Source organism: Marmota marmota, unplaced genomic scaffold, assembly GCF_001458135.2.
Source record: "Marmota marmota marmota unplaced genomic scaffold, marMar, whole genome shotgun sequence".
Lineage (NCBI taxonomy): Eukaryota > Metazoa > Chordata > Mammalia > Rodentia > Sciuridae > Marmota > Marmota marmota.
Window position 1 is genome coordinate 24,691,355 of NW_025999853.1, and position 22,864 is coordinate 24,714,218.

The window sequence follows — 22,864 nt, forward strand, 5'->3', positions numbered from 1 at the left end:
TACTTCCATCTTTCTGTTGAGGAGGTTGAAACTCAGATCTCACTATTATTCAATCATTAAATGGCAGAATCAGGATCTGAAACTCTGTGGAGTTCATTTCTTAACCACGTTTGACCCTGCTCTCATAGGGTTAATTTCACTAAAGAAGTAAAAAGTACAATTTAAACATTAGTTACTATTAAAATAGAACTTAAATGTCTAATGATGTCTATGTCAACTATAGCTAATAATAGTTGGTCTATTTAAAAGTTTTGTTTATGTCTTTGAAATAATTTGATAGTTACTTAAGAAGTAAAGCCATAGTTACTTAAAATATGTGTTCACAGATTCAGAACATTAAAACATTGTATCTGAAAGGGTATCTTATAGATTGCATAGTTGAATTTCCTCTATTCTCAAAGAAAAATCTTTCAGGAAAGTTTTGAATGAAAACTCTGAAACAACGTTGACATAGTTCAACTCTACCAAGTTGATGATTGCTTACTGCTTCAACCACTAGATTTCTACCAGAAGACACAGAATGGAAGAGTATTTAGTAAAATAATTATTTAACCTTTACTAGTAATTGATTTATTTTGCTTTGGAAAGAAAAAAAAAAGACAAATGGGAAATAATTGAAGATAATTTATTTTTCTTTCATATGCTTCTGTGATAATTTGCTGTAAAATACTTAAAATTCCTATATAAGGTAAAGAATTTTGATGTTAGTAAAGCCTCCATGTAAAGGCTTGATAGTTTTTCCTATTCATATTCTTTGATTATTTCTCTGAAAAAGAAAAGATTTCTGCTTAAGAACATATTATCCTCCAGATTTTAATACCCTTTGGGTGCATAAATGTCATTGTAATTTATTTAAAAATAGAACTACTGCCATATGAGTTAATTATTTTGTAGCTGATTTCTATTCTGTTTAATTTCAAACAGCTTGAAATAATGCTGGAGCCCAAGGTGTGGAGAGAAGCTGCTACTCAGGTGTTCTTTGCCTTAGGTCTGGGATTTGGTGGCGTCATTGCCTTTTCAAGCTACAACAAGAGAGACAACAACTGCCACTTTGATGCTGTTCTGGTGTCTTTCATCAATTTTTTCACTTCTGTTCTGGCGACATTGGTGGTGTTTGCAGTTCTGGGGTTCAAAGCAAATGTTGTCAATGAGAAATGCATTGCACAGTATGGATAATTAATTTCCATTAGCTTTTGATGGCATAATTGTACAGAAAATACGTGGCAAAGAACCTGCGTGCTCATTCACATGTTGTTCTATTTTTCAGAAATTCTGAGATGATCATAAAATTTTTGAAAATGGGAAACATTAGTCAGGATATTATTCCCCATCATATCAACCTTTCTCACATTACTGCTGAAGATTATCACTTAGTTTATGACATCATTCAGAAAGTGAAAGAAGAGGAGTTTTTTGTTCTTCATCTCAACTCCTGCCAAATCAAAGATGAGCTAAATAAAGTTAGTAGGTCATGTTTGAGCAATGAAATAATTATTATATTGTTAAAATGTGCATTATCCAGCAGATTTTTTTCCTGAAAAATAGCCTTTAAAATGCCCAGATGATATCATGCTGTTTCAAAATTCAAATGCTTCATTGCAGAGAACATACTTTCTCACAGCATGAAGATTTGCTTTATTTTAAAAAGCCATTTTATTGATTGAGCCAGAGCAATTTAAAATGTGAATATAAATAAAAAGACGTTTTTTATCCTAGGATGATGAGTAGTTTGATAGCTTTCTTGTTTTTAACATGGAGTTTGAATTATGACTCATTTGCTATACATTGAATCATTGTCTGAATGCCTTCCATGACCTCCATATTCAACAAGTCAGGATTGTCTTTCCTCTTAGCCATTATTACATATTTTAATAAGCAAGAGATTAGTAAACAGTAATAAATACCCTTGTATTGGCTTTCAGTGTTTCCTTGTATTGTCAAAAATAAAGCCATGGTGGTAAAATTGGCCACTATCATCTGGCTTTAGATAACTAACTCTACTTGAGACTGATATAAAGAATAATGTTTGAGATTATAGATGAAGCCCCCTTTGACATAATAACCTTGGATTTAATAAGGAAACATAATTCCTAATTTGCTTTTGCAAGTTTCTAAAAAAATTGTGATCTATCTGTTGTATTCATAAAATAACACAATCAACTAAAAGTTTGGCTAGAGGTTTAGTTTCTTAAAAGTAAGTTGTTATTTTAGAATTCAATATTTGTGATGTTTATCAGAAATAAACTCATGTTAATATTTGCTAGTAATTTCATTTCATTCTGCTGGACCAACTTTTTTTTAATATTTGGTAATGAGATGAGACTATCAGAAGTAGAAAAGGGTAAATGTAGTGGATTTATCTTTTAAGATTGAAAATTGGCTTTTTATTTTCCAGTTATTCTGTTCATTTTCTTTTATTTTACATTCACACTTTTTTAAGTTAAAACAGTTTAGTATTCATAGCCTATTTTTGCTTTATACCAGTTGGTAAAGCTACTAATTAATCAATACTAAGCTTTTGTCCAGAAATAGGTACATATGTACTTGTATTTATGTTTCTATGATAGTAAATCACTACGCATATTCATACATTTTAACCTAGTAAACACCGAGTTTTCAATTCTGTAAGTATTTCAATGAAATTGATATAGGTATGTTGAAAATTTTGAAAGTAATAATATAGAGCTTATGATATATTATATCAATATGTTAATATTATAACTATATCCTTATTATATAATATTACATATTATGTACTATACTAATTCTATATTTTATAATTACATAGGATATATATTTTTTTAGTTTTTAATAGGTATTCCATATCTGAGACAATGGGACGTAATGGGTTAACAGAAACAAAATTACTGTATATTGTTTAATATAATATATCATTCCAGGATCCTTGTGAAATCTTTAGACTATCTCACAGTGTAATTGCATACACTGTTTAGCAATTCTGCTAAATTAGAGTTTCATTATTTGGGTTACTTGATCTAATTAAATCTGAGAAGGAGAGCATGATCTAACAAGTTAAATTATGTCAGCTTATTCCTAGTAGCCCCTGGCCATTATTTAGAGATTTCCCTTCTCTTTCCAAGGTGATATTGCTCTGTATTAACATTGCATTTTTTCTGTATTTTTCAGGCAGTCCAGGGTACTGGTTTAGCTTTTATCGCCTTCACAGAAGCCATGACACATTTCCCTGCATCTCCCTTCTGGTCAGTGATGTTTTTCCTCATGCTGATAAATTTAGGGCTTGGCAGCATGTTTGGGACCATTGAAGGGATCATCACACCCATTGTGGATACTTTCAAAGTGAGGAAGGAAATTCTTACTGGTGAGTTTTTATGCATTTGACTTTTCATTAAACTGATAGAGGTCATTTTATTCTTGGTGAGAGATTTAGAGATGTGAACAGGAAAGTGTTAGGCTTTGGATTTTATTAATATCCACTGACATTTAAAAATTTTAATATATACTTACATACTATATAAAGAATATGTTTAGTATAGGTTATATTTAATTCTTCATTGATAAATATTTATATTTTTATTTATTAATAGTAATGCCATTAACATGAATTACTGAGACTAGAACAAAGTCATGGAAGGTCCATGGATTATTTTGTATATAAGTCAAATAATTATAACTAGAATAATTCAGATTGAATAATCCTCAATCAAAAATGCTTATCATTTGAAAATGATAAGCCCAAATCCAGTACTCATATGTAACAATTGTAATTTACTAGCAATTAATGTCTCTAGGTAGAAAATAAAACAATTTATCAATATGGTTATAAATATGACCATGTTTAATATTAATATGATTATTAAAGTACCAGTTCTGTACTTTGTTATCCTTGTATTTGAGGAACATAAAGAATATAAAAGAAATCACAGGACAGATACAAATATACAAAATATCCTTTTCTCCAAACACAACAGTGCTATCATTGAGATTAAATAAATATTATTATCATTTTAATGTACTGATAGATTAATGAAGATGTTATAATAGTCCAGAAGAAGCTAGAACTTTAGAGAAAAAGATGGCAGTTGAATTGGAAAGGGAATGCACCTTCTTAGCCATTGGAGGTTAGCTTTAGTTAACATATAAATGAAGATAAAGGGACCATTAAGGAACAGTACTGGCAAGGGATGTAGAATAAAATTGTAAAAAGATACACAAGTGATTTTTGAATGCTGGGTAGTGGTGCACAAATTTCCCAAGGCCACCTTTTTTTTTGCTTTGAACAATTTAGTAATAATGTATGTGTAAATAACTCTGATATATACCTTTATCACTTGCTGCTTTAAGAATGTGTGCACATGTGTATGTGTATGTGTGAGCAAAGCAATTTAATTTCAGCAGTTTGTTAAACATTTATAAGTCCTGCACTTAACTGAACAAAAATGATAAACTTCTTTTTTTTTAAACTTCTTTGTTTTCTCTCAGAAAGCCATTTCTACTTTTGAATATCAATTCCATGCCTGATATCGGTTAAAAAAGTTTCTTTACAGCTTTGTCTTTGCCACCTTCTCACAAACCATTCCTTCTTATAGTTGGGAGCATGTAAAATGTAGAAAAAACTAACATGTAGGGGGGAAAACACAAGGGACAGTGGGAATTCAGGGGATTCCCACTGGAAGACTCATTTGGAAAGAGCAAAGGGAAATGCACTGTTTTTCCCATTTCCTATCTGTTGGGGTCATATTTATACTTCAAGCTATATTTACTCTGAACTGTTACCTTATTATCTTTGTTAGGTAAGTTTTTTCTTCTTTAGTATAGTATGACTCAGATAACTCAGATAAGGGAATCAGTGATTAACTTTTCCTTTACATCTCCACCAACACCAAGACCACCACCACCACCACCAACAACAACAACAAAAAAAAAAAAAAAGAAAGAAAGAAAGAAAGAAAGAAAGAAGGAAAAGAAAAGGAAAAAGAGAATAGAGTCTAACAAGAATTTGGGAATATTGCATGGTTCCCAAAAGCCTCTCAAAGTTTTTACATTAAGTGTAACTGTTTAGAAGTTTATGTATCTGTTTGCTAAATATTACTGTGAAAGCTCCATTTAGATGTTTTTTTCTTAGTTATTATTTGGGTAATCAGATTGCTCAACCCTGTCATCATTAGTTTCCAAATTAACCTGTTCAGACAAGATAAAGATATAAATGTAAGTTGGTGGTGAGGCAAGTTCTGGTTAAATTTTTCCAGTTACGTTTTAAAGGGAACTATATTTCAATCCAGTATAAAATACCTGGGTTTTTAAATCTTAAGCCACATTAGACTCCTTATGAGTTTAAAACTATAGAACTTTAGTAAATATAAGCAGACCTATGAGGGCATGCTACCTTAAAGGTCACTTTGATATTAGAAATAGAATTAGAATAGGGAAATTTATTCTTTTTAAATTTTCTCTCACTTTTGCCTTATATATTGTTTGTGTTTGGTAATGAGTTTCCTCAGACATGGGGAGATGAGTAATTTTTTATAGTGAATTAATATTACTGCTCAGGTTAATCCCAAGTAGCCTAACTCCAAATCTGTCATATCCCATAGTATCAGGAAAGGTATTACCTATAACAAATTGTGGAGGTTGAAAATTATTCTTTAAATCTAATAATAATGAAGCTTAAAAGATTTGTCTTTGATTGGGGGCTCATTTCTTTTTCCCATTTATTCATTTCCTCCAGTTATCTGTTGTCTTCTGGCATTTAGTATTGGCCTAATATTTGTGCAACGCTCTGGAAATTACTTTGTTACAATGTTTGATGATTATTCTGCTACATTGCCTCTGCTAATTGTAGTCATACTGGAGAATATTGCCGTAAGCTTCGTTTATGGCATTGATAAGTAAGTATGTTTGTTTTTATGGTTTCATTTTTCATCTCTAGTTTGAAAACACCAATTATCAATACATAATTCATTTAGAAGGGTATAGAAATGAATAGAGGGAAAATTCTTTACAAAGTCAAATCTTTTACAGGCTTTTGTTCATTCAACAATTTTAGTAATATTTATTCCTCTCTTAGGTGAGTATTTAGAATTGTGTAGATATAATATAATGTAGAAGTCTGGAGCTTTGATTTAATTTTGATTATCAGATTAAATCCCAAGAGCTAGGGAATGTTGTCATTGTTCCAAGACAAAGTTCTTTTGAGTTACTCTGTTATCCACATTTCATAGATGAAGAAAACCAGGTTTACAGACCTAGTGACTTGGTCATCGTATTCCTGGACAGTGGCCAATCTGGGTTGCAAAGCCATTTCTGTTTAATCTAGAGCCTATCTCCCAATTATTGTGCAAAACTATATTATGGGAGGACTGTTTGTGTCCTAATTCTGTATTTAGGAGGATGATTTTGGTAAATGATATATCCTGTTCTGTGTTATATATGTAAAATTTGTTGTACCCAAACATCACATTCATATGGAGACATTACTTGAATTCACTTTATATCTAAACCTCTGAACTATGTAAAATATATATATATATATATATATATATATATATATATATATAATTGATGTGAAATGAAGCATCAGATTAATCTCAGAAGACACATTCTCTTTTTAAATTTTTTTTTAGTTGTAGATGGATGCAATACCATTATTTTATTTATTTTTATGTGGTGCAGGGGATCAAACCCAGTGCCTCACACGTGCTAGGCAAGCGCTCTACCACTGAGCCACAACCCTGGGCCCAGACACATTTTATGTTTTTGTCCAATATATTTTAAACTCATTGCCTCTAATTAACATAAATGAACTGAAGGGGAAAATCTTCAGATTATCAAAGCCTGTGTAAAGTAGGAAGGAATGTATATTAAGTGAACACCAGAATCTTCTTAACTTACATTAAGAACATCAAACTGATATCAAATGAGTTGTGACAAAGCTTAAAGAACATTTTTTTTTCAATTGTCAAAAGCTCCAGGCCAGGAAGGACAGGAAGCCTACATTTAATGATTACATACTTATATAGCAATAGCAATGATAGAGCTGTGTGACATTCATTGACCTTTACACCTTATAAAAATACTGTATGGATGGCAAATAAGCATATCAAAAAAGATGTTTCATATTATATGTCATCAGAGAAATGCAAATCAAAGCAATATTGAGATACCACTGACAAAACAAAATGCTGATGAGGATATGGAATAGCAGAAACTTTTGTTCATTGCTGGTGGGAATGCAAAATAATGTAGTTATGTAGAAGGCATTTTGGCAGTTTGTAACAAACCTGAAAGTACTGTTATTATAAGGTCAGGATCTCTACATCTTCAAAGGTCATATTTTGTCTTAAAAGCAGTATAAAATTCTTACTTTCCCTTCCCTTATGATTCTGGAGCAATTTTATATTTTTCTTGTTCACCTTCAACAATTCTATGAGCTCAGTTCTGCTCAATTTCCTCTGCCACTATTACCTATATTTCTACAGACAGGATTGAGAGAAAGTAGGCAATCAAAACCTCAATGTCTGAGACAGCCAATAATTCAAATGCATAAAAAGAAAATGTTGTAGCATTGCAATTTAATGATCAGGAAAAAATATGAAGAAAATGAAAATGAATAGGAGAATGACCTGGAGCCAAAAATTATGGCAAGAGTTTTTTTTTTTTTAATTTAAAAAATTCATCCACAGGATTTGGGAGGTATTAAATCAGTGGGAGAGACACAGAGTCCCCAGTCATTGGCAGCTCTTCTCTGCTGAGTGTTTCCTGCTAAACTGAAGACATGCCTAAGCTTGGAGAAATGTCATAGGCTCCTTGTTCTAATTTTAAGAATTGCAAAGGGATAAAATGCAATAAAATCATCAATGCTGGAGCAAAACCTCTCGAAACTAACAAACTAAAGTTCCCTTTCAAGACCAAACGCTGCACTGCGGAGAATGTGATGGACTCAAAATCCTCATTTAATAGAGTGATGTAAAAAAGAAAGAGAAGATAAACATGAGGTGGAGAGCAGAGGCAGTAGATTTGAGGCATTGTAAAGCAATCTTTGATGACTTTGCAGAAAAGGAGGAAATATACTCATCTCTCTTTGCAAAAAATTCAAGAAAATTTATTTCATTCAAAGGTGGTTGAGTCTTAAGAACAATTATTTTAAGGAAAAAAAAAGGAAAGGAGTATAATGATTATCCCTGCAGATAACAAAAGGCACACAGGAAAACTAATTAAAAACCAGTGCTATTTCAAAGCAAACTAAAATAATTTTTCAAAGTTGTTAGATACTATGAAAGGATAGCATAATATCAGAATTATTTAAAATTTAAAAAAAATGATAGCAAAAAGAAATATTTGAAACAGAGAGGTGGAACTTAGGAAATAATTGTGAATAAAATAAAAACACTTTAGAAATGTACACCAAATTAAAAGGAACATAAAACTGTAAGCATAATGTTAATTCTGTGAGAATTAGGTGATAGCAAAGAGGAATATATGTTTTAATATTTTTAGTTGTAGATAGATACAATGATTTTATTTTATTTATTTTACTTTTTTTGGTGCTGAGGATCAAACCCAGTGCCTCACACATGCCAGGCAAGTTATAATCCCAATCCAAGAGGAATATATTTTTAAATAAAGGAGAAATAATGAAGTGTCAGGTGGTAGCACATGGCTGTAATCCCAGCTACTTGGGAAGCTAAGGAAGGAGGAGTCCAAGTTTAAGACCAGCCTGAGCTATTTAGAGACATCCTTTCTTAAAATAAAAAGATAAAGGGATAAGAATGTAGTTCACTGGTTGAGCTTTTCTAGGTTCAATCCCCAGTACTGCCCAAAACCAAAAAACAAACAAAAAAAAAAAAAAGAGAAAAAGAAAGGAACATAAAAAAGAAGGAAAAATTTAAAAAACAAATAGAATCATAGTTAAAAGGAAAGCTAACTCAAAATATATACACATACACATAAAAATCATTTGCCAGACCAAATATAAAACTATAATTCAAGAAAATTATCTGAAGTAAGTGACAATTTGAATGTTGTTGAGTGTTTTTCAGCACACAGAAAAATAGGCATAATGGCCAGCACCAGGCCCCAATCTAGATTATTCCAGAGAAAGAAAGAAAAAGGATCATTCGTGCCAAAACAAAACAAAACAACAAAAAAAATAAAACAGCAAAATCATTTCTCAGGGAAACATCTGACTTTCTGGAACAATATGATGTTGTTTGAATCATCTATGATATTAAAGGAAAGAGCAATCTATTTTTAATTAGCCAAACTGATATTCTAGTATAGTGACCACATATAATTATGAACATTCATTGTTATTATGATCCCTGTAAAGAATTTACCAAGAACTAGTTTTAGACATCCAGAATGTCTATAGAAAATTCACTATTAGCTGTATAAAGAGAAACAGAGTACTATATAGTGGCTCTGTGCTCTGTGCCATGACAGCCTTGCCATCAAACACTGTGGGTAAATTTTATTTTAGGTAACCTATACCTCAGTAACTTGACTTAAAAAATTCCAAACAAACAAACAAGCAACAACAACAAAACACCATGTCTACTCTAGGTCTAACTATATTTTAGAAGAAATGGGGAGTCAGATGTACTTGTGAACCACACTGTGGGGAGACTGGTAGACTTTGGGGCAAAGAACACAGTTGACTTATCAGAAAATGGCAAGAAACAAAAAGAGAGAAGAAACTTAGAATTAAACATGGACTTGAGAGATACATCAGCTAGATACAATGTGGAACTTCTTTCAATTCAAGCAGACTGTGAAAAGGATTTTATTTTATTTTTTTAATAAGGAAAATGTGAACACCAATGAGGGATATCTGATAATAGCAAGGAGTTATTACTATGTGAAAATAATATAAGGATTTTTTCATGTATTGAGCACATGTTGTGCTCATAAAATAGAAAGTTATCTATAGGAGGAGTCTTTTCAATAACTTGCTTAAGAGGGTTTTCACTGAATGAAAATTGAAGTACTTAACTGATTTAATTTTACTTTATAAATATTCTTAATTTATAAGTCATCTTCTAATATGAATTTTTGACTTATTGTAAATGTCACAAGGCATTCACAGTTAAATCTCTGTCAAACATTGATATAGTGCACATTTTCTGGTATAACTATGTTAACTTGAGGAATAATTAAATTCTTTCTTTTTATTCAGGTTTATAGAAGATCTAAAAGATATGCTGGGCTTTGCTCCCAGCAGATATTACTACTATATGTGGAAATATATTTCTCCTCTAATGTTATTGTCATTACTAATAGCTAGCATCGTGAACATGGGGTTAAGTCCTCCTGGCTATAATGCATGGATTGAAGATAAGGTAAAACACAAAATAAACAAGTTTTGTTTTAAGAAAAAGTATATAAAAAGCCACCTTAGAGATTTTCATCTTTTGTTTTCTTCATAGTATTTTTTGATGTTTAATGGTGTTACTTTTTTTTTTGTTCAGGGATCTCAAGATTTATGTTAGGTGCCCTGAACATCTGAGGTTGCTTTTAAGACATTGTGAATTTCTTTTTAGCACATGGGAATCACTAACTTGTCCTTGATGAAGCAAATGCTTTCATGTGAACATTGATGAACTAATAATGATAGGCTTTAACTCCAGAAAACATGTTAATCTGGAAATATTTTTTCTATATAGTTTTATTAAATTTTATTTCAGATATTATACAACAATGAAAATACACATTAGCTTGGTAAACATAATCTAAATAACTAAATTTTAAAGTGTTGTTGTAACTGATTTCTATCAGTATTGACTATCTCTATATTTGTTTTCAAGGTGATTAAGTACATATTGATATAATTATGAGATATATATTAACTGTTATAAAATCAGAGTGCTTATTTTTCCAAGATAACTCTGTCCTTATACTATGTATGGTCAATAATTATATAATAATAACCACATCACAACTGAGATATGATCAAGCCTGCTATTGTTACTAAAACCTTTGGCACCAGATGTGCTTGAAATTTTAGATTTTCAGATTTTAGAAAGATAACTTGGTACATGCAACAGGTTATCTATTACTAACTAATCTAAAACTTAATGACTGAAAACTATGGTAATTTATTGGTTCTTACACTTCTGTGGGTGAGCCGGAATTTTTTTTTTTTTTTAATCTTTTGTCGGCTAACTCACACAGTTGTGTTCAGGTTGAAGAGCCAGCTCTCTTAGGGGTCTTTCTTTCTTGCCTTTCTCGAAGCATCATGAGCTCAGGATAGCACTCTAAGAAATAGAAGCAAAAATTGGAAGCCTTTTAGGGTCTAGTCTTGGAAGTTTTTGAATGTCACTCCCACACTTTTCTAGCACAAAAGCAAGTCACAAACCTAGCCTAGATTTCTTTGCTTACAAACTTGAGACAAATATATTTTTTTGATGTATGTACATATTAGAATATTAAGAATTTTTTTCTTTTTACTTTCACAGGCATCTGAAGAATTTCTGAATTATCCAACTTGGGGTATGATTGTCTGTATCTCTCTAATGGTCCTGGCAATACTTCCCGTCCCAGTAGTCTTCATTGTTCGACGCTGCAACCTCATAGATGATAGTTCTGGTAACTTAGCATCTGTGACCTATAAGAGAGGAAGGGTTCTGAAAGAGCCTGTAAACTTAGAGGGAGATGATGCAAGCCTCATTCATGGAAAGATATCAAGTGAAATGTCATCTCCCAATTTTGGTAAAAATATTTATCGAAAACAGAGTGGATCACCAACTCTGGATACAGCTCCCAATGGACGTTATGGAATAGGTTATTTGATGGCAGATATGCCAGATATGCCAGATATGCCAGAATCTGACTTGTAGCTGGATGGAATCAGCAGGCTGTACTTGGTTCATTTATCAATGAACAAATTGGCTCTACTAAGAGAAGCATTAGGCTTCACTTATCAGAGGGCGCTCTCAGGTGTTCCAGGGCTGTGATCTTTAATTCTAACAGTATGCCTCAGTTCAGCTAGAGCATTCCTTTGGATTCCTTGGTTTACATTTGTGCAGAAAGGATTACAGACAAAGCTTACAATGACTGAGGTCCATGTTTGTCAGGATTTTTTAAAGTACTTTTGGTGTATATCAAGTATTTCTATCTCTGAAAAACAGGTGTTACCTCAGTTTCAAATAATTTCTGGATTTAATAGTACTGGCAAATTGAAAATGGTATTCCTTCAAAGTTGTAGGTTTGCCTTCAGGGTAACTCCTAATATCACAATGAGCATTTACATCAGTTGGTGCCTCTCTGCACATTTCTATGAATATATTGTGTAGATAGGCTGTACTTATTTTGGTAGCATTGATACCTTCTTAGGCATTTAGTTGAAGAAAACTGCAAAATATTTTCTTATGTAATAGCTGTATAGAGCAATAGTATCAAAGAGTGAGAAGGCACTAATGCTGGGATGAAAGGTCAGATTTAGAGATGACTGAGGGTCAGGTAGGTGATGGCTGTATATTTTGTGTAAAATATATGTGTGAAATTGATCCAAGAATGAGTCACTCAGCACTCTCAAGAATCATGCAGACTCTGCATTTTTCTTATGCCGTGTGCCTAAAAACCTACTTGATATTTATTGTGGTTCCAAGATTACTCATAGTATATTTATATAATATACTTGTGATGTATATAGATGTATATTGGTACTCTAAGTACTGATTTGAAAACTTGAAGCAAGATGGCATTTTATTTCGTATATTTCTGTTTTGCTTCTGTTTTATGCAAATAAAAATCCTTTTTTAAGTGATTGTTAAAATTGTATGGCATTACACTTTAATCTACAAATAAACAAAGTTTAAAAATGGTGTTTGTTTTTCACATTGATTTTCCTTGAATCACCTGAACTGGATTATCTTGCATTTCATAACAATTAGACATTGCATTCCAAGCAGAAGTAATAAATCAGTTAATAGGGCTACAACCACTTTAGGGACACAGGAAATATAAAGAGATGATGTTTTAGTATAACCTCATGAGTTTTGAAAAATACTTATAGCCTCCCAGGAAGCCATGTATACCACAGAGTCAGTGCTTCCTGCTTAAATAACTGTCTCTGAAGTTAAAATGTTGTGAGTTTTGAAAAATGAAGCTATCATTTTTTGATAACAGTTAAAGCAGATAAACCTAACATGTAGCAAATTTTCAGAAAATAATACAAAATTATTAATTATGGTCCTTTACATGCCTGCACTTATTCATCCTACATAGCTGCAAGCTTATTTCTTTTGTCCTACTGAAGCAAGAATTAAAGACAGGCAGTCCATGTAGATAGGGAATCAGGTCTGATTGAGAAAACAGAGGCCAGTTTGAAAATGGGAAGTTGGAGACCACCCCTGGGAGATTGGAATGTTAATATCTCCAGAGCCCTTTAACTACAGATTACCAGCCTATAGGACCCCTCCCAAAAGGTTGCAGATAGGGAATTGTTAATACCTCCTGGGCTACTACCTGGCTGGATCACTCTATTAGGCCCTTCCCCTTGTCCACCTGCTTCTCATTTTTGGCCATTTGACCAGCATCTCCTGGGCCTAGTCAGGTAAGCAGGAATGAGAGAGATAAGGGGGAAGAGGACTGGGGAACAAAGAAAGTCTAAAATGTATAAAAGGGACAGGATACTCTCACTTCTTAGGGTACCAGTGATACCACTGGCTACCCGTGACAAATTCTGCTTCCTAAAAAAAACATGTTGAAGTGTAACATTAGAGAAGCACAGCGAGGTACCCATATAAAACAGGGTTTATTTAAAAAAGAGGTAACAGACTTTTCCCAGGAGGGAGAGGGGAGCCATAGCTAGTATCCTGGTATCCCAAGAAGCGAGGGTGTTTTGCCTTTTTATATGTCCTAGGCTTCCTTTGTTCTCCTGCTTGGTAGGATGGCCAAAAGGTGGGAAACAAGTGGGCTGAAGGGGTTGGGGAGGAGTGATCTGGGCAGGAAGGGGCTATAATTAACAACTCCTGGTCTGGAGGGACTATCCCTGGGACAGGTTACCTCAGCAACAGGTTGGAACAGGGGCAGGTTATCATAATAAGGGGGGAGGAAGGGCTCTGAAGGAATTACCATTTCAATTCTTCCATTTTCTGGATTCAACCCTTGCCTATCTGCCTAATACACTAGTATTAGGCATTTTCATCAGTACACCAGCTATAATACTCTTCTCCCTCAAAAGTCTGTTATTATTTTTTTTTAAAGAGAGAGAGAGATTTTTTTTTAATATTTATTTTTTAGTTTTCAGTGGACACAACATCTTTATTTTATTTTTTATGTGGTGCTGAGGATCGAACCCAAAGCCCTGCACATGCCAGGTGAGCGCGCTACTGCTTGAGCCACATTCCCAGCCCACTATTATTATTTTTAAATAAAACCTGCTTTATACGTTTGGTAATGTATAAACATTGCCTCTCAACTTGAACATTTAAAAGAAAGCAGAGCTCATTACTGATAATCAGTGGTATCATTCCTTCTCCCCATCTACCCCCCACCCCCTGCCATTGCAGCCCATTGCCCTACTCTCTGATTCACGTATAAGTGAGATCCTGTGGTATTTGTCTTTCTGTGTCTGCTTTATTCCACTGAGCTGAACAATATTCCATTGTGTATATATATTCCAGTTTCTATATCCATTTATCCTTTGATAGACAATTAGGTTGCTCCCATATGTTGGTTATAGTGAATACTGCTGCAGGGAATGTGGGAACAGAAAGATTTCTACAAGGTGTGGACTTCATTTCCTTGTGGTATGGTGAAGAGTCTGGGTACCTGCCTTGCACTAGCAAATAGGTCTCCAACTTTCTGTTCACAGAAAAATAGTGTGAAGAATTTAGGAATAATATTTTTGAAATGGAAGAGAATCTAAATGCCTTCCCTTCTAATATTCTCACTTGGCAGAGGAGGAAATGAGGACAAAGAATTCAGAGACTTGAACAAGGTCCTCTCCTTTTTGCTTTTTTCTGGAATCACCTCTTCAAATGTTCTTTCAGTCGGTTTGTTCACCCTTTCTTTCAGCATCTATTAACTAAAAATATACTTTATTCTTAGCAGCAAGCCAAGAGGACGATTTTAATTATGGTAGAAATGCTGTCCATCTTTTCATTTACTTGCCTTACCAGTGCAGCCCTTATGTGCCCTTTCTCAGGCACTGTAGTGTCTAATCAAAAAATAGTGGTTTTAAGTATCTTTCTCTGTACTCTAAAATTTGAGACTTTTGTCTTTGTGTTATTTTCCACTACTTCCATACACTCTGGCCCAGTCTTACCCTTAATGTAAGCAGCCCAAAATTGTCTATGACCTTCGAAAGGAAAGGAGGCTCTGGAGTGGCAGGAAATCTAATGCAGTTTTCAGAGTGGACTAAAAGGGTGAGGAAGAAAATGCTCCCACCCTTACGTGTGAGAGTCATGGGGGAGACCAATAGCTTGATGCAATGGGGTCATAGATATAATTTCATGAAAGTATATTTGCTTTTCCACATATTTGTGTTTATGTGCACTTTTAAACTTAATTTTTCAGTTTTTAAAAAGTTATCTCTAATTGGTACATAACAATTAAACACACTATGGAATATATTGTAATAACTTGATATAATGTATGATGATCAAATCAGGCTAATTAGCATTTCCATCTCAAAAAGTTGTCATTTCTTGTGTTTGGAGTCTATGAACTGCTCTCTTCAAGTCCTTTGTAAAATTTATAATAAGATGCAAGCTATTATCACCTACTGGGCTGCATAATATTAGAACCCATTTCTCCTATGCAACTGCATTTTGGTAGCTTTTATACAAAACTTCCTTCTCTTTCCCCCTTACCCATGTCCTTCCTAGTCTATAGCCATTACTATACTGTTGTCTTCTATGAGATCAACTTTTTTAGCTTCCACCTGTAAATGAGAACACTTTAGGTGCATTACTTTTTTTTCATTAAATCTTCAAATATGTATGTGATTCCAAAAAGTTTAGGACATAAACTAAACTTTATGTATCAGTACATAATTCTTCTAAGCTATGATGTTTTCAGGTCACCTGTGTCCTTTCATAGTCTTAAACTACTGAATGCAATTCCTTTTGGATTTAGGTGCAGGGCATGACTTGTGTTTTTTTTTTTTTTAATTTCTATTTAGAGTTATTTTGGTGTGCATTCTTGGTTAGGAATTGTGAGAACAAAGAAAAAAATGACAAAGGAATTATTAATCCTAATTTGTTTTTCACAGAATAAAAATAAAGATGCTACAATCTGATAATTAGGGAATAATTATGTTGGTATGGAAAAGTTGGATTTACTAGTAATAATAAAACTTGAAAAACAAAATATTTTTCCTTTTGAGTTTATTCTGTAATTATTATGTCTCCTGAATGCCCTCAAAGGAGAGAGTTGGTTGAGTTATTGAATAAAATCAATATCAATGATAGCAATTACGTAGATTTTTTTCAATAAATTTAGTTGTAAATGCTTGAGCCATAAAAGTTTCATGAAAAGAAAAAAACACATAAAACTATAGAAATCTGTTAGAAATATTTAATATTCCATAAGCTGAGTGCAGCATATTTTTACCTATATACTTCAGGAAAGGAGTAATATACTCTATATGTTATTCCCCTCAAATGACAGACCCCAAAATTGGCTTATTTAGTTTTAAGACCTGCATTCCTACCTAATACTTCATCTTAAGAATGCTTGTCATGTGGAGGTAATAAGAAAAGCAAAAAAGGGACCAAGACATTATCTTGCTCTAAATTCAATTCCTTTGGGATTCCACTATTGTTTAAACACCAGTGTTCTTTTTATCATTACCACCAAAACTGAAAATGCTTGATTTATATCAACAGCAAGAAAAGTGCCATGTGATGCCTGGGTAGTATCATACATAAATAAGAGCGCTACTATGTAAATAAGAGAAATCATGCTCCATACATTGATGGTAATATCCCAGCTGCTATTCTTCTATCAATGACTCTTAAACCCTGGTACATTCAGCTGTATGGGATGGTAAATAAAAAGTTCTTTAGAAGACATTAACATATTTCTGAGAATAGAACTTTCTCAGGCAAAGGCCATTATACTAGTTATAATTTTTTTTCAGCACCCTTTAAAAGAAAATGTGCAAAAAGAAAAAAAAAAGTAAAACATGGTACCTTGCTATACCCTGGTCTGAGAATATGGAGTAAATTTTACATGTTTCAAGTACAGTAACGATGTGACATTCATTTGATCTCTTCATCACTAGCATTTACCCTAATCATTGACAAGGTCAACAGAATTCACAGATTCAGATGCCAGGCCTGTGACTATTCCCCTTGAAACTCTCTCATGCTATTATCAGGAATATGTCTTTTCTCCACTTTATTTTAAAGCTTCATTTTAAATTGAGAAAATAGTAAAAGGATCCCTATGGGAACATTTGAGGTTAGTTAAATCAATATCTGACAAAATTGAAAAAAATGAAGATAGCCTCCCTGAATAAGAGGAGACCTGTGTAGCCTAATCTCTGCTAAATAACTCAAATAGACGTTTAATTATTCACTGAATACTTTCTTAATCCATTTTTGGAGGGTAGACTAATTTGAATTCAACCTTTTAAAATCATTCCTGTCAGATTTAATCATATCATTTCTGAGTTACTAGAGACAACCAATCAAGCAAGCAAGCAGTAATTCTAAATATTAATGTCTACTCTCCATTTCTTTTGCCAACTAAAGGCAATAGCAAACTAATTATAGAATTTAGTTTCAATAGAAAAAAATCTGATTTATTTATGGAATATGTACCTTAATATCATGATATAGGACTTATTTTCTATTTTGTATTACTTACAACTATGAGTCATAATAACTCATGCCACAAAACATGGAGAGTTTTTTCCAATCCCAAAATATTTCACCTTTTCCTCCACTGCTGAGAGCCATAGCCAAGTAGGAATGACGCATGGCAATTTCCTTGTCAGCCTACCCAATGTTGCTTAGAGGGAGGACTCTCCATTGTGGAAATGGGCTTGCCTTGGACCCAGGTCATTTGCAGTGACATTGCATGAATGTTTGAGAAAGGTGACCCTGCTCAATGACCAGGGTGGATCCGGGTTTAGGGTTTAGGGTTGATCCTGCTGGGAATAGGGCATATCCTGCTGCCTCAGGCGCCTGCTCCTTGAGTTCCCGTTGAGTTCTCCCGGGATTCAGAGAGTACTTGGTATGCAGAGCCCGGTGGAGTGTGTGGATTTTCGCAGAATGTGCGTGTAGAGTGCCGATGACAGTTCGAGAATAAAGAGTTGCTGTTTGAATCTACAAGGTGTATGGTAGCTCAGTTATTTTGTGCCCAGCCAGACTGCAGCACTCCATATCTTAAAAAAATACTTACATATTCAAACAAATCTTAAACCAAACAAGCAGAAACATCTATCTTCTGGGTGAATGTGGCAGTCATCCCAATAGCACAAACAGCAAAATTTTGATCCACTTTTCTTCTTTACTTGTTTGTTTACTCTGGAGTCTTTTAGAAAACAGAATAGTTTCCATGATAAACTTCAAGTGTTCAAAATTTCCAATTTTTCAACTCTTCAGCTTGCTTGAATTAGACTATTAGAACTGGTTCTGCATTTTCAGGCAAAGTGAGCTAATACCTCTAGGATGGGGGTTGTAGATAGAAGTATTTAGCATTGTTGGTATTCTCACCAGAAAAGTACACTTTGTAATGCCTTTAGTGACAATAAGCACTACTTTGAGATTTTGCCTTGATTCTTTCAATTGAAAGCACCTGAAATTTCACAAGAAGATAGTTTCATAGAAATTCGATAGTTGTCTACAATTAAGGCATAATTATGATCATATAATTAGAGATAATATTAAGGCCATAAAAGATTTGTGGTTAGAGGGGAAAATATTTTTGGCATTAAATGATGCTATTTCTGAACAAAATAATGATAATGATAATGGTTTGACAATAGACTAAAGAAAATTTTACATTTCTGTCTGACCATCATAGTCATCAGAGAGGAAGAAATAATTCATATGTAGATGAATTTTTGGTTTTTAATAGGGAAAACAAAGTGTTGCCTGTAATAACATTATCTGTTAATAACATTAACAGATAAGACCAGATAAAGAAATGGACTTGTGAGCTCTTGCTTTCCTTTACCTTGCTGAGAGGTCCTTCAATGATTAGTCAAACATGGCCACATTGTGTGCCTTTTTTCATGAATTCTCAAGGTTAACTTGGATTTTGAAGAACTGAGACCAAAATCCTTTTCAGTAGTCCTGTTATCTGCATTTGCCTCTAGGAATGTGAAGTAAAATTATGAAATCTATACTATATTATTGCTCTTAGCAGTAAAAAAAATATATTTTACATAATTTTGAGCATATTATTCAAAACGACATGAATAAATTTATTTTGTGAGCATTTCTATTACAGAGAGGTTCTATTTATTTTCAAAGTTGATTCATGACATTCTACACATGGTAATACACACACAATAAATGTCTAAGCTAAAATGGAAAAATCAATTCACTCATCTTTTAAATACTTTTATTTTAATAAGACATTTTTCAAAGTTATTTTTCTAATATCCAGATTGTATAATATCAGTACATTATATCAGTTTTCTTGATGCTTACTTTCACTTAGGAAAGCAACATTTATATCCTTATTTATTTATATTTTTCTTTTAAGATTCAATTATGTTGACCTTTTTAAATTTTTCATATTTTTTCCTACATACAAGAAAAAAATACATTTTATTTTAAAATAACTTGGTAGTAGTGGTGTATTAAAGAAAGCCTTAAGCCACGCAAAGTAAAACTCCAGATCTTACATAAGCTTACGCGTTCTGAAGCACTACCATATTTTCTAGGTTCTGCTTTTCCTTAGTTCAAACTCCTAAAGATGAAAGCCTTTGTTCTTCATGATATGTTACTCTTCAGCAAATCTCTCTTCTAGCACATTCTATAGCTATTGCTGTAGTTACAGTCCTTTGACTATTCTCAATTCCTTCTAATCAATTTCTTTCATATGCTATTTTCTGTTTCCACATTCTTCTCCACTCCTCATTCTTGCTAGTTTTTGGTTAGAATCAACCCATCTGTTTTAGTCAACTTTTTCACTGCTGTGACTAAAAGACCTAACAAGAACAGTTGTAAAGGAGCAAAAGATTATTTGGGGACTCACACTTTCAAAAGTCTTAGTCTATAGACAGCTGGCTTCATTCCTTGGGGCTTGAGGTCAAGCAGAACATCATGACCGAAAAAAGTGTTGGAGGGAAGCAGCTCACATGATTATTGGGAAGCAGAGAGAGAGAGAGAGAGAGAGAGAGAGAGAGAGAGAGAGACTTCATTTGCCAGATACAAAATGTAGATCCCAAAGGCACACCTCCACCTCTTCTAGCTACACTCTACCCACACTCAGTTACCACTAGGTTAATCCTATCAGGGGATCAATTCACTGATTGAATTAGACTCTCATGATCTGATCATTTCTCCATTAAACTTGCACTGTCTCACACATGAGCTACTGGGGGACCCCTCACATCCAAACCAAAACACCATCCTTCAACTCTCAGTTTAAGTGGTATTTCCTTCTATAGGGCTGGTTGTCCTAGTTAGTGCTCTGCCTACCTTTGCAGCAGCACTCATTGCATTATATTCACATTCTCTTTTGTATATTAGCCTATAAGCTCCCCAAATTAAGAAGTGTTGTTTTGTTCAGAAGTGGATTTCCAGAACTTAATCAGCACTTGGCATGGAAGAAACATTTTATATATATAATGTTTCTATCTATCTATCTATATCTATATCTATCTATCTATATCTATATCTATCTATATCTATATCTATATCTATATCTATATCTATATCTATATCTATCTATCTATATCTCTCTCTCTCTCTCTCTCTCTCTCTCTTAGAGAGAGAGAGAGAGAGAGAGAGAGAGAGCAGTAGAAAAAAAGAGATGTGATAAGTTGGAAGAAAACATCAGAGGAGAACAAACATGGCTTTATCTGAATGCCCACACTCTTTGCTATGTTTTGGATGTTGTTATGGTTTGGATATGAAGTGTCTTCTAAAGGTTCATGTGCTGAAAGTTTGGTCCCCAAGGCAAAAATGTTCAGAGGTGAAGTTTTGGAGAAGGGACTGGATCGTGAGGGCTCTGATCTCACCAAAGGATTAATCCATCAATGGGCTCATATTTGATCGGACTATTGGCAGATAGTGGAAAACTGTAAAAGATGGGGCCTCCTTGGAGGAAGTAGGTCACTGAGGATGTGTCCTGGAAAGGTGTATGTCCTCCCCAGCTCCTTCCTTGCTCTCTCTTCTTCCTGGCTGCCATAAGGTGAGCAAATCTGTTCTCCTAGACTATTCTGCCATGCTGTATTGCCTCACCACAGGCTGAGAAACAATGAAGCCAACTGACCCTGCATGGGAACCTCTGAAACTGAGCCAAAATACACATTTCCTCTTTAAGTAGTCTCTACCAGGTATTCAGTCACACCAATGGAAAGCTGACTAACACACATGTGGTTAGCTGCTTAAAGGTTCATGTGTGGGAAGTCTGGTCCCAGGGTGTGGTGATGTGAGAGATGGTGGAAACTTCACGAAGTACAATCTGGACGGGAGATAATTGGGACTGCTGTTCTCAGAAGGGATCAATGTTGTTCTTTTGAAATGGCCATTAGTTCCTGTGAGTGTAGTTGTTATTACAAAGCAAATATGGACGCTTCCTGTATCTCTGGCTTCCCGTCTCACTATATGATCATCCTTCCTCATTAGTGCTCCTACCATGACGCAGTCAGAGGTAATATGATATCGTCAAGAGGGTTTTCACCAGAGGTTGAAGAGATCTTGGATATTCAGATGCCAAAACTGTGTGTTAAATTAAGTCTTTTTTAAAAATTTATAAAGTACATAGCCTTAGGCATTTTGTTATAACAAAAGAAAACTGACAGATATACTCATTATAGGATATAATTAGTCTGCCTATTTAATTTGTTAAAACTCCCTAAAGTGATCTTACTGGGCATAATATGACAATTTCTAGGTTCTTTTAGGGAGCATGGATAAATATATAAGATTGTTGTATAAACATCTTGATCACTGAGAACCAGTAGTTTTGAAACTAGGTTGCCTAAGGGCTCAAATAGTACCTTAGTACCTCTGGTACCATGTAATACACATAGCTTCTCCATGCCCTCAAATTCTAATCTCAAGTCAGGGATCAAGACAGTATTTAACTCAATAAGTTGGTGTGCTCCAACATAATGGGTTAATAATGTGGAATGCTTTGTACCTAAAATAATACATGTCAAATAAAACTAATTTTATAGACTTCTGACATTTTATTATACTCTTTATCCAATTTTTCCACCTGTGTTAACCAGCCACAATTTAAACATTAAAATGAATATTTTTATACATGATTAAATACTTAACCATTATATTTCAGTTTTCCATTAAATATACAATTATACTTTTGATACATATTTAAAGGACATTATGTGAGAAGGAAATTTATTAAAATTCTACCTACTTAGATTAGTCAGAAAATAGAAAGTTACAAATAAGTTAAAATATTTTATATTCACAAAAATTATTTAAAAAGCAAACAATAAACAAATAGAAGAAAGAATATTGAATCATAGCATTTAAATCTTTACCTCACCACTTTAAAACCAGTATAAAATCACTGTCATTCAAGAATATTCCACAAGATGGCAGTAGCACATTCTCAAAATAAGATTTTCAAGTATCTTCATTTGTTATGTCCAAGTAAATTGACAATAATAATTAGAGCTTTGGAAGGTGTATGAGTGTGTAAAATGCTTTCTTTCTTTCTTTTTTTTTCACTTAAAGCTTTGTATTCTACACTTTTACTAGTCTGTAATTTAAAAAAATTATTT

General features: G+C 33.5%; 1 protein-coding gene across 2 annotated transcripts in view; it reads left to right on the forward strand.

Moving 5' to 3' along the window:
* The window catches only part of Slc6a15 (solute carrier family 6 member 15), a 49,683-nt gene extending 36,884 nt beyond the window's left edge, over positions 1 to 12,799 (forward strand). For both annotated transcript variants that reach the window (XM_048804496.1, XM_015482656.2), the window contains exons 7-12: positions 925 to 1,166; positions 1,268 to 1,460; positions 3,148 to 3,340; positions 5,708 to 5,867; positions 10,154 to 10,316; positions 11,433 to 12,799. In XM_048804496.1, coding sequence (XP_048660453.1) covers positions 925 to 1,166; positions 1,268 to 1,460; positions 3,148 to 3,340; positions 5,708 to 5,867; positions 10,154 to 10,316; positions 11,433 to 11,813 — 1,332 coding nt within the window. In that variant the 3' untranslated portion in view covers positions 11,814 to 12,799. The remainder of the gene's footprint in view (positions 1 to 924; positions 1,167 to 1,267; positions 1,461 to 3,147; positions 3,341 to 5,707; positions 5,868 to 10,153; positions 10,317 to 11,432) is intronic.
* Positions 12,800 to 22,864: the final 10,065 nt, after the last annotated feature.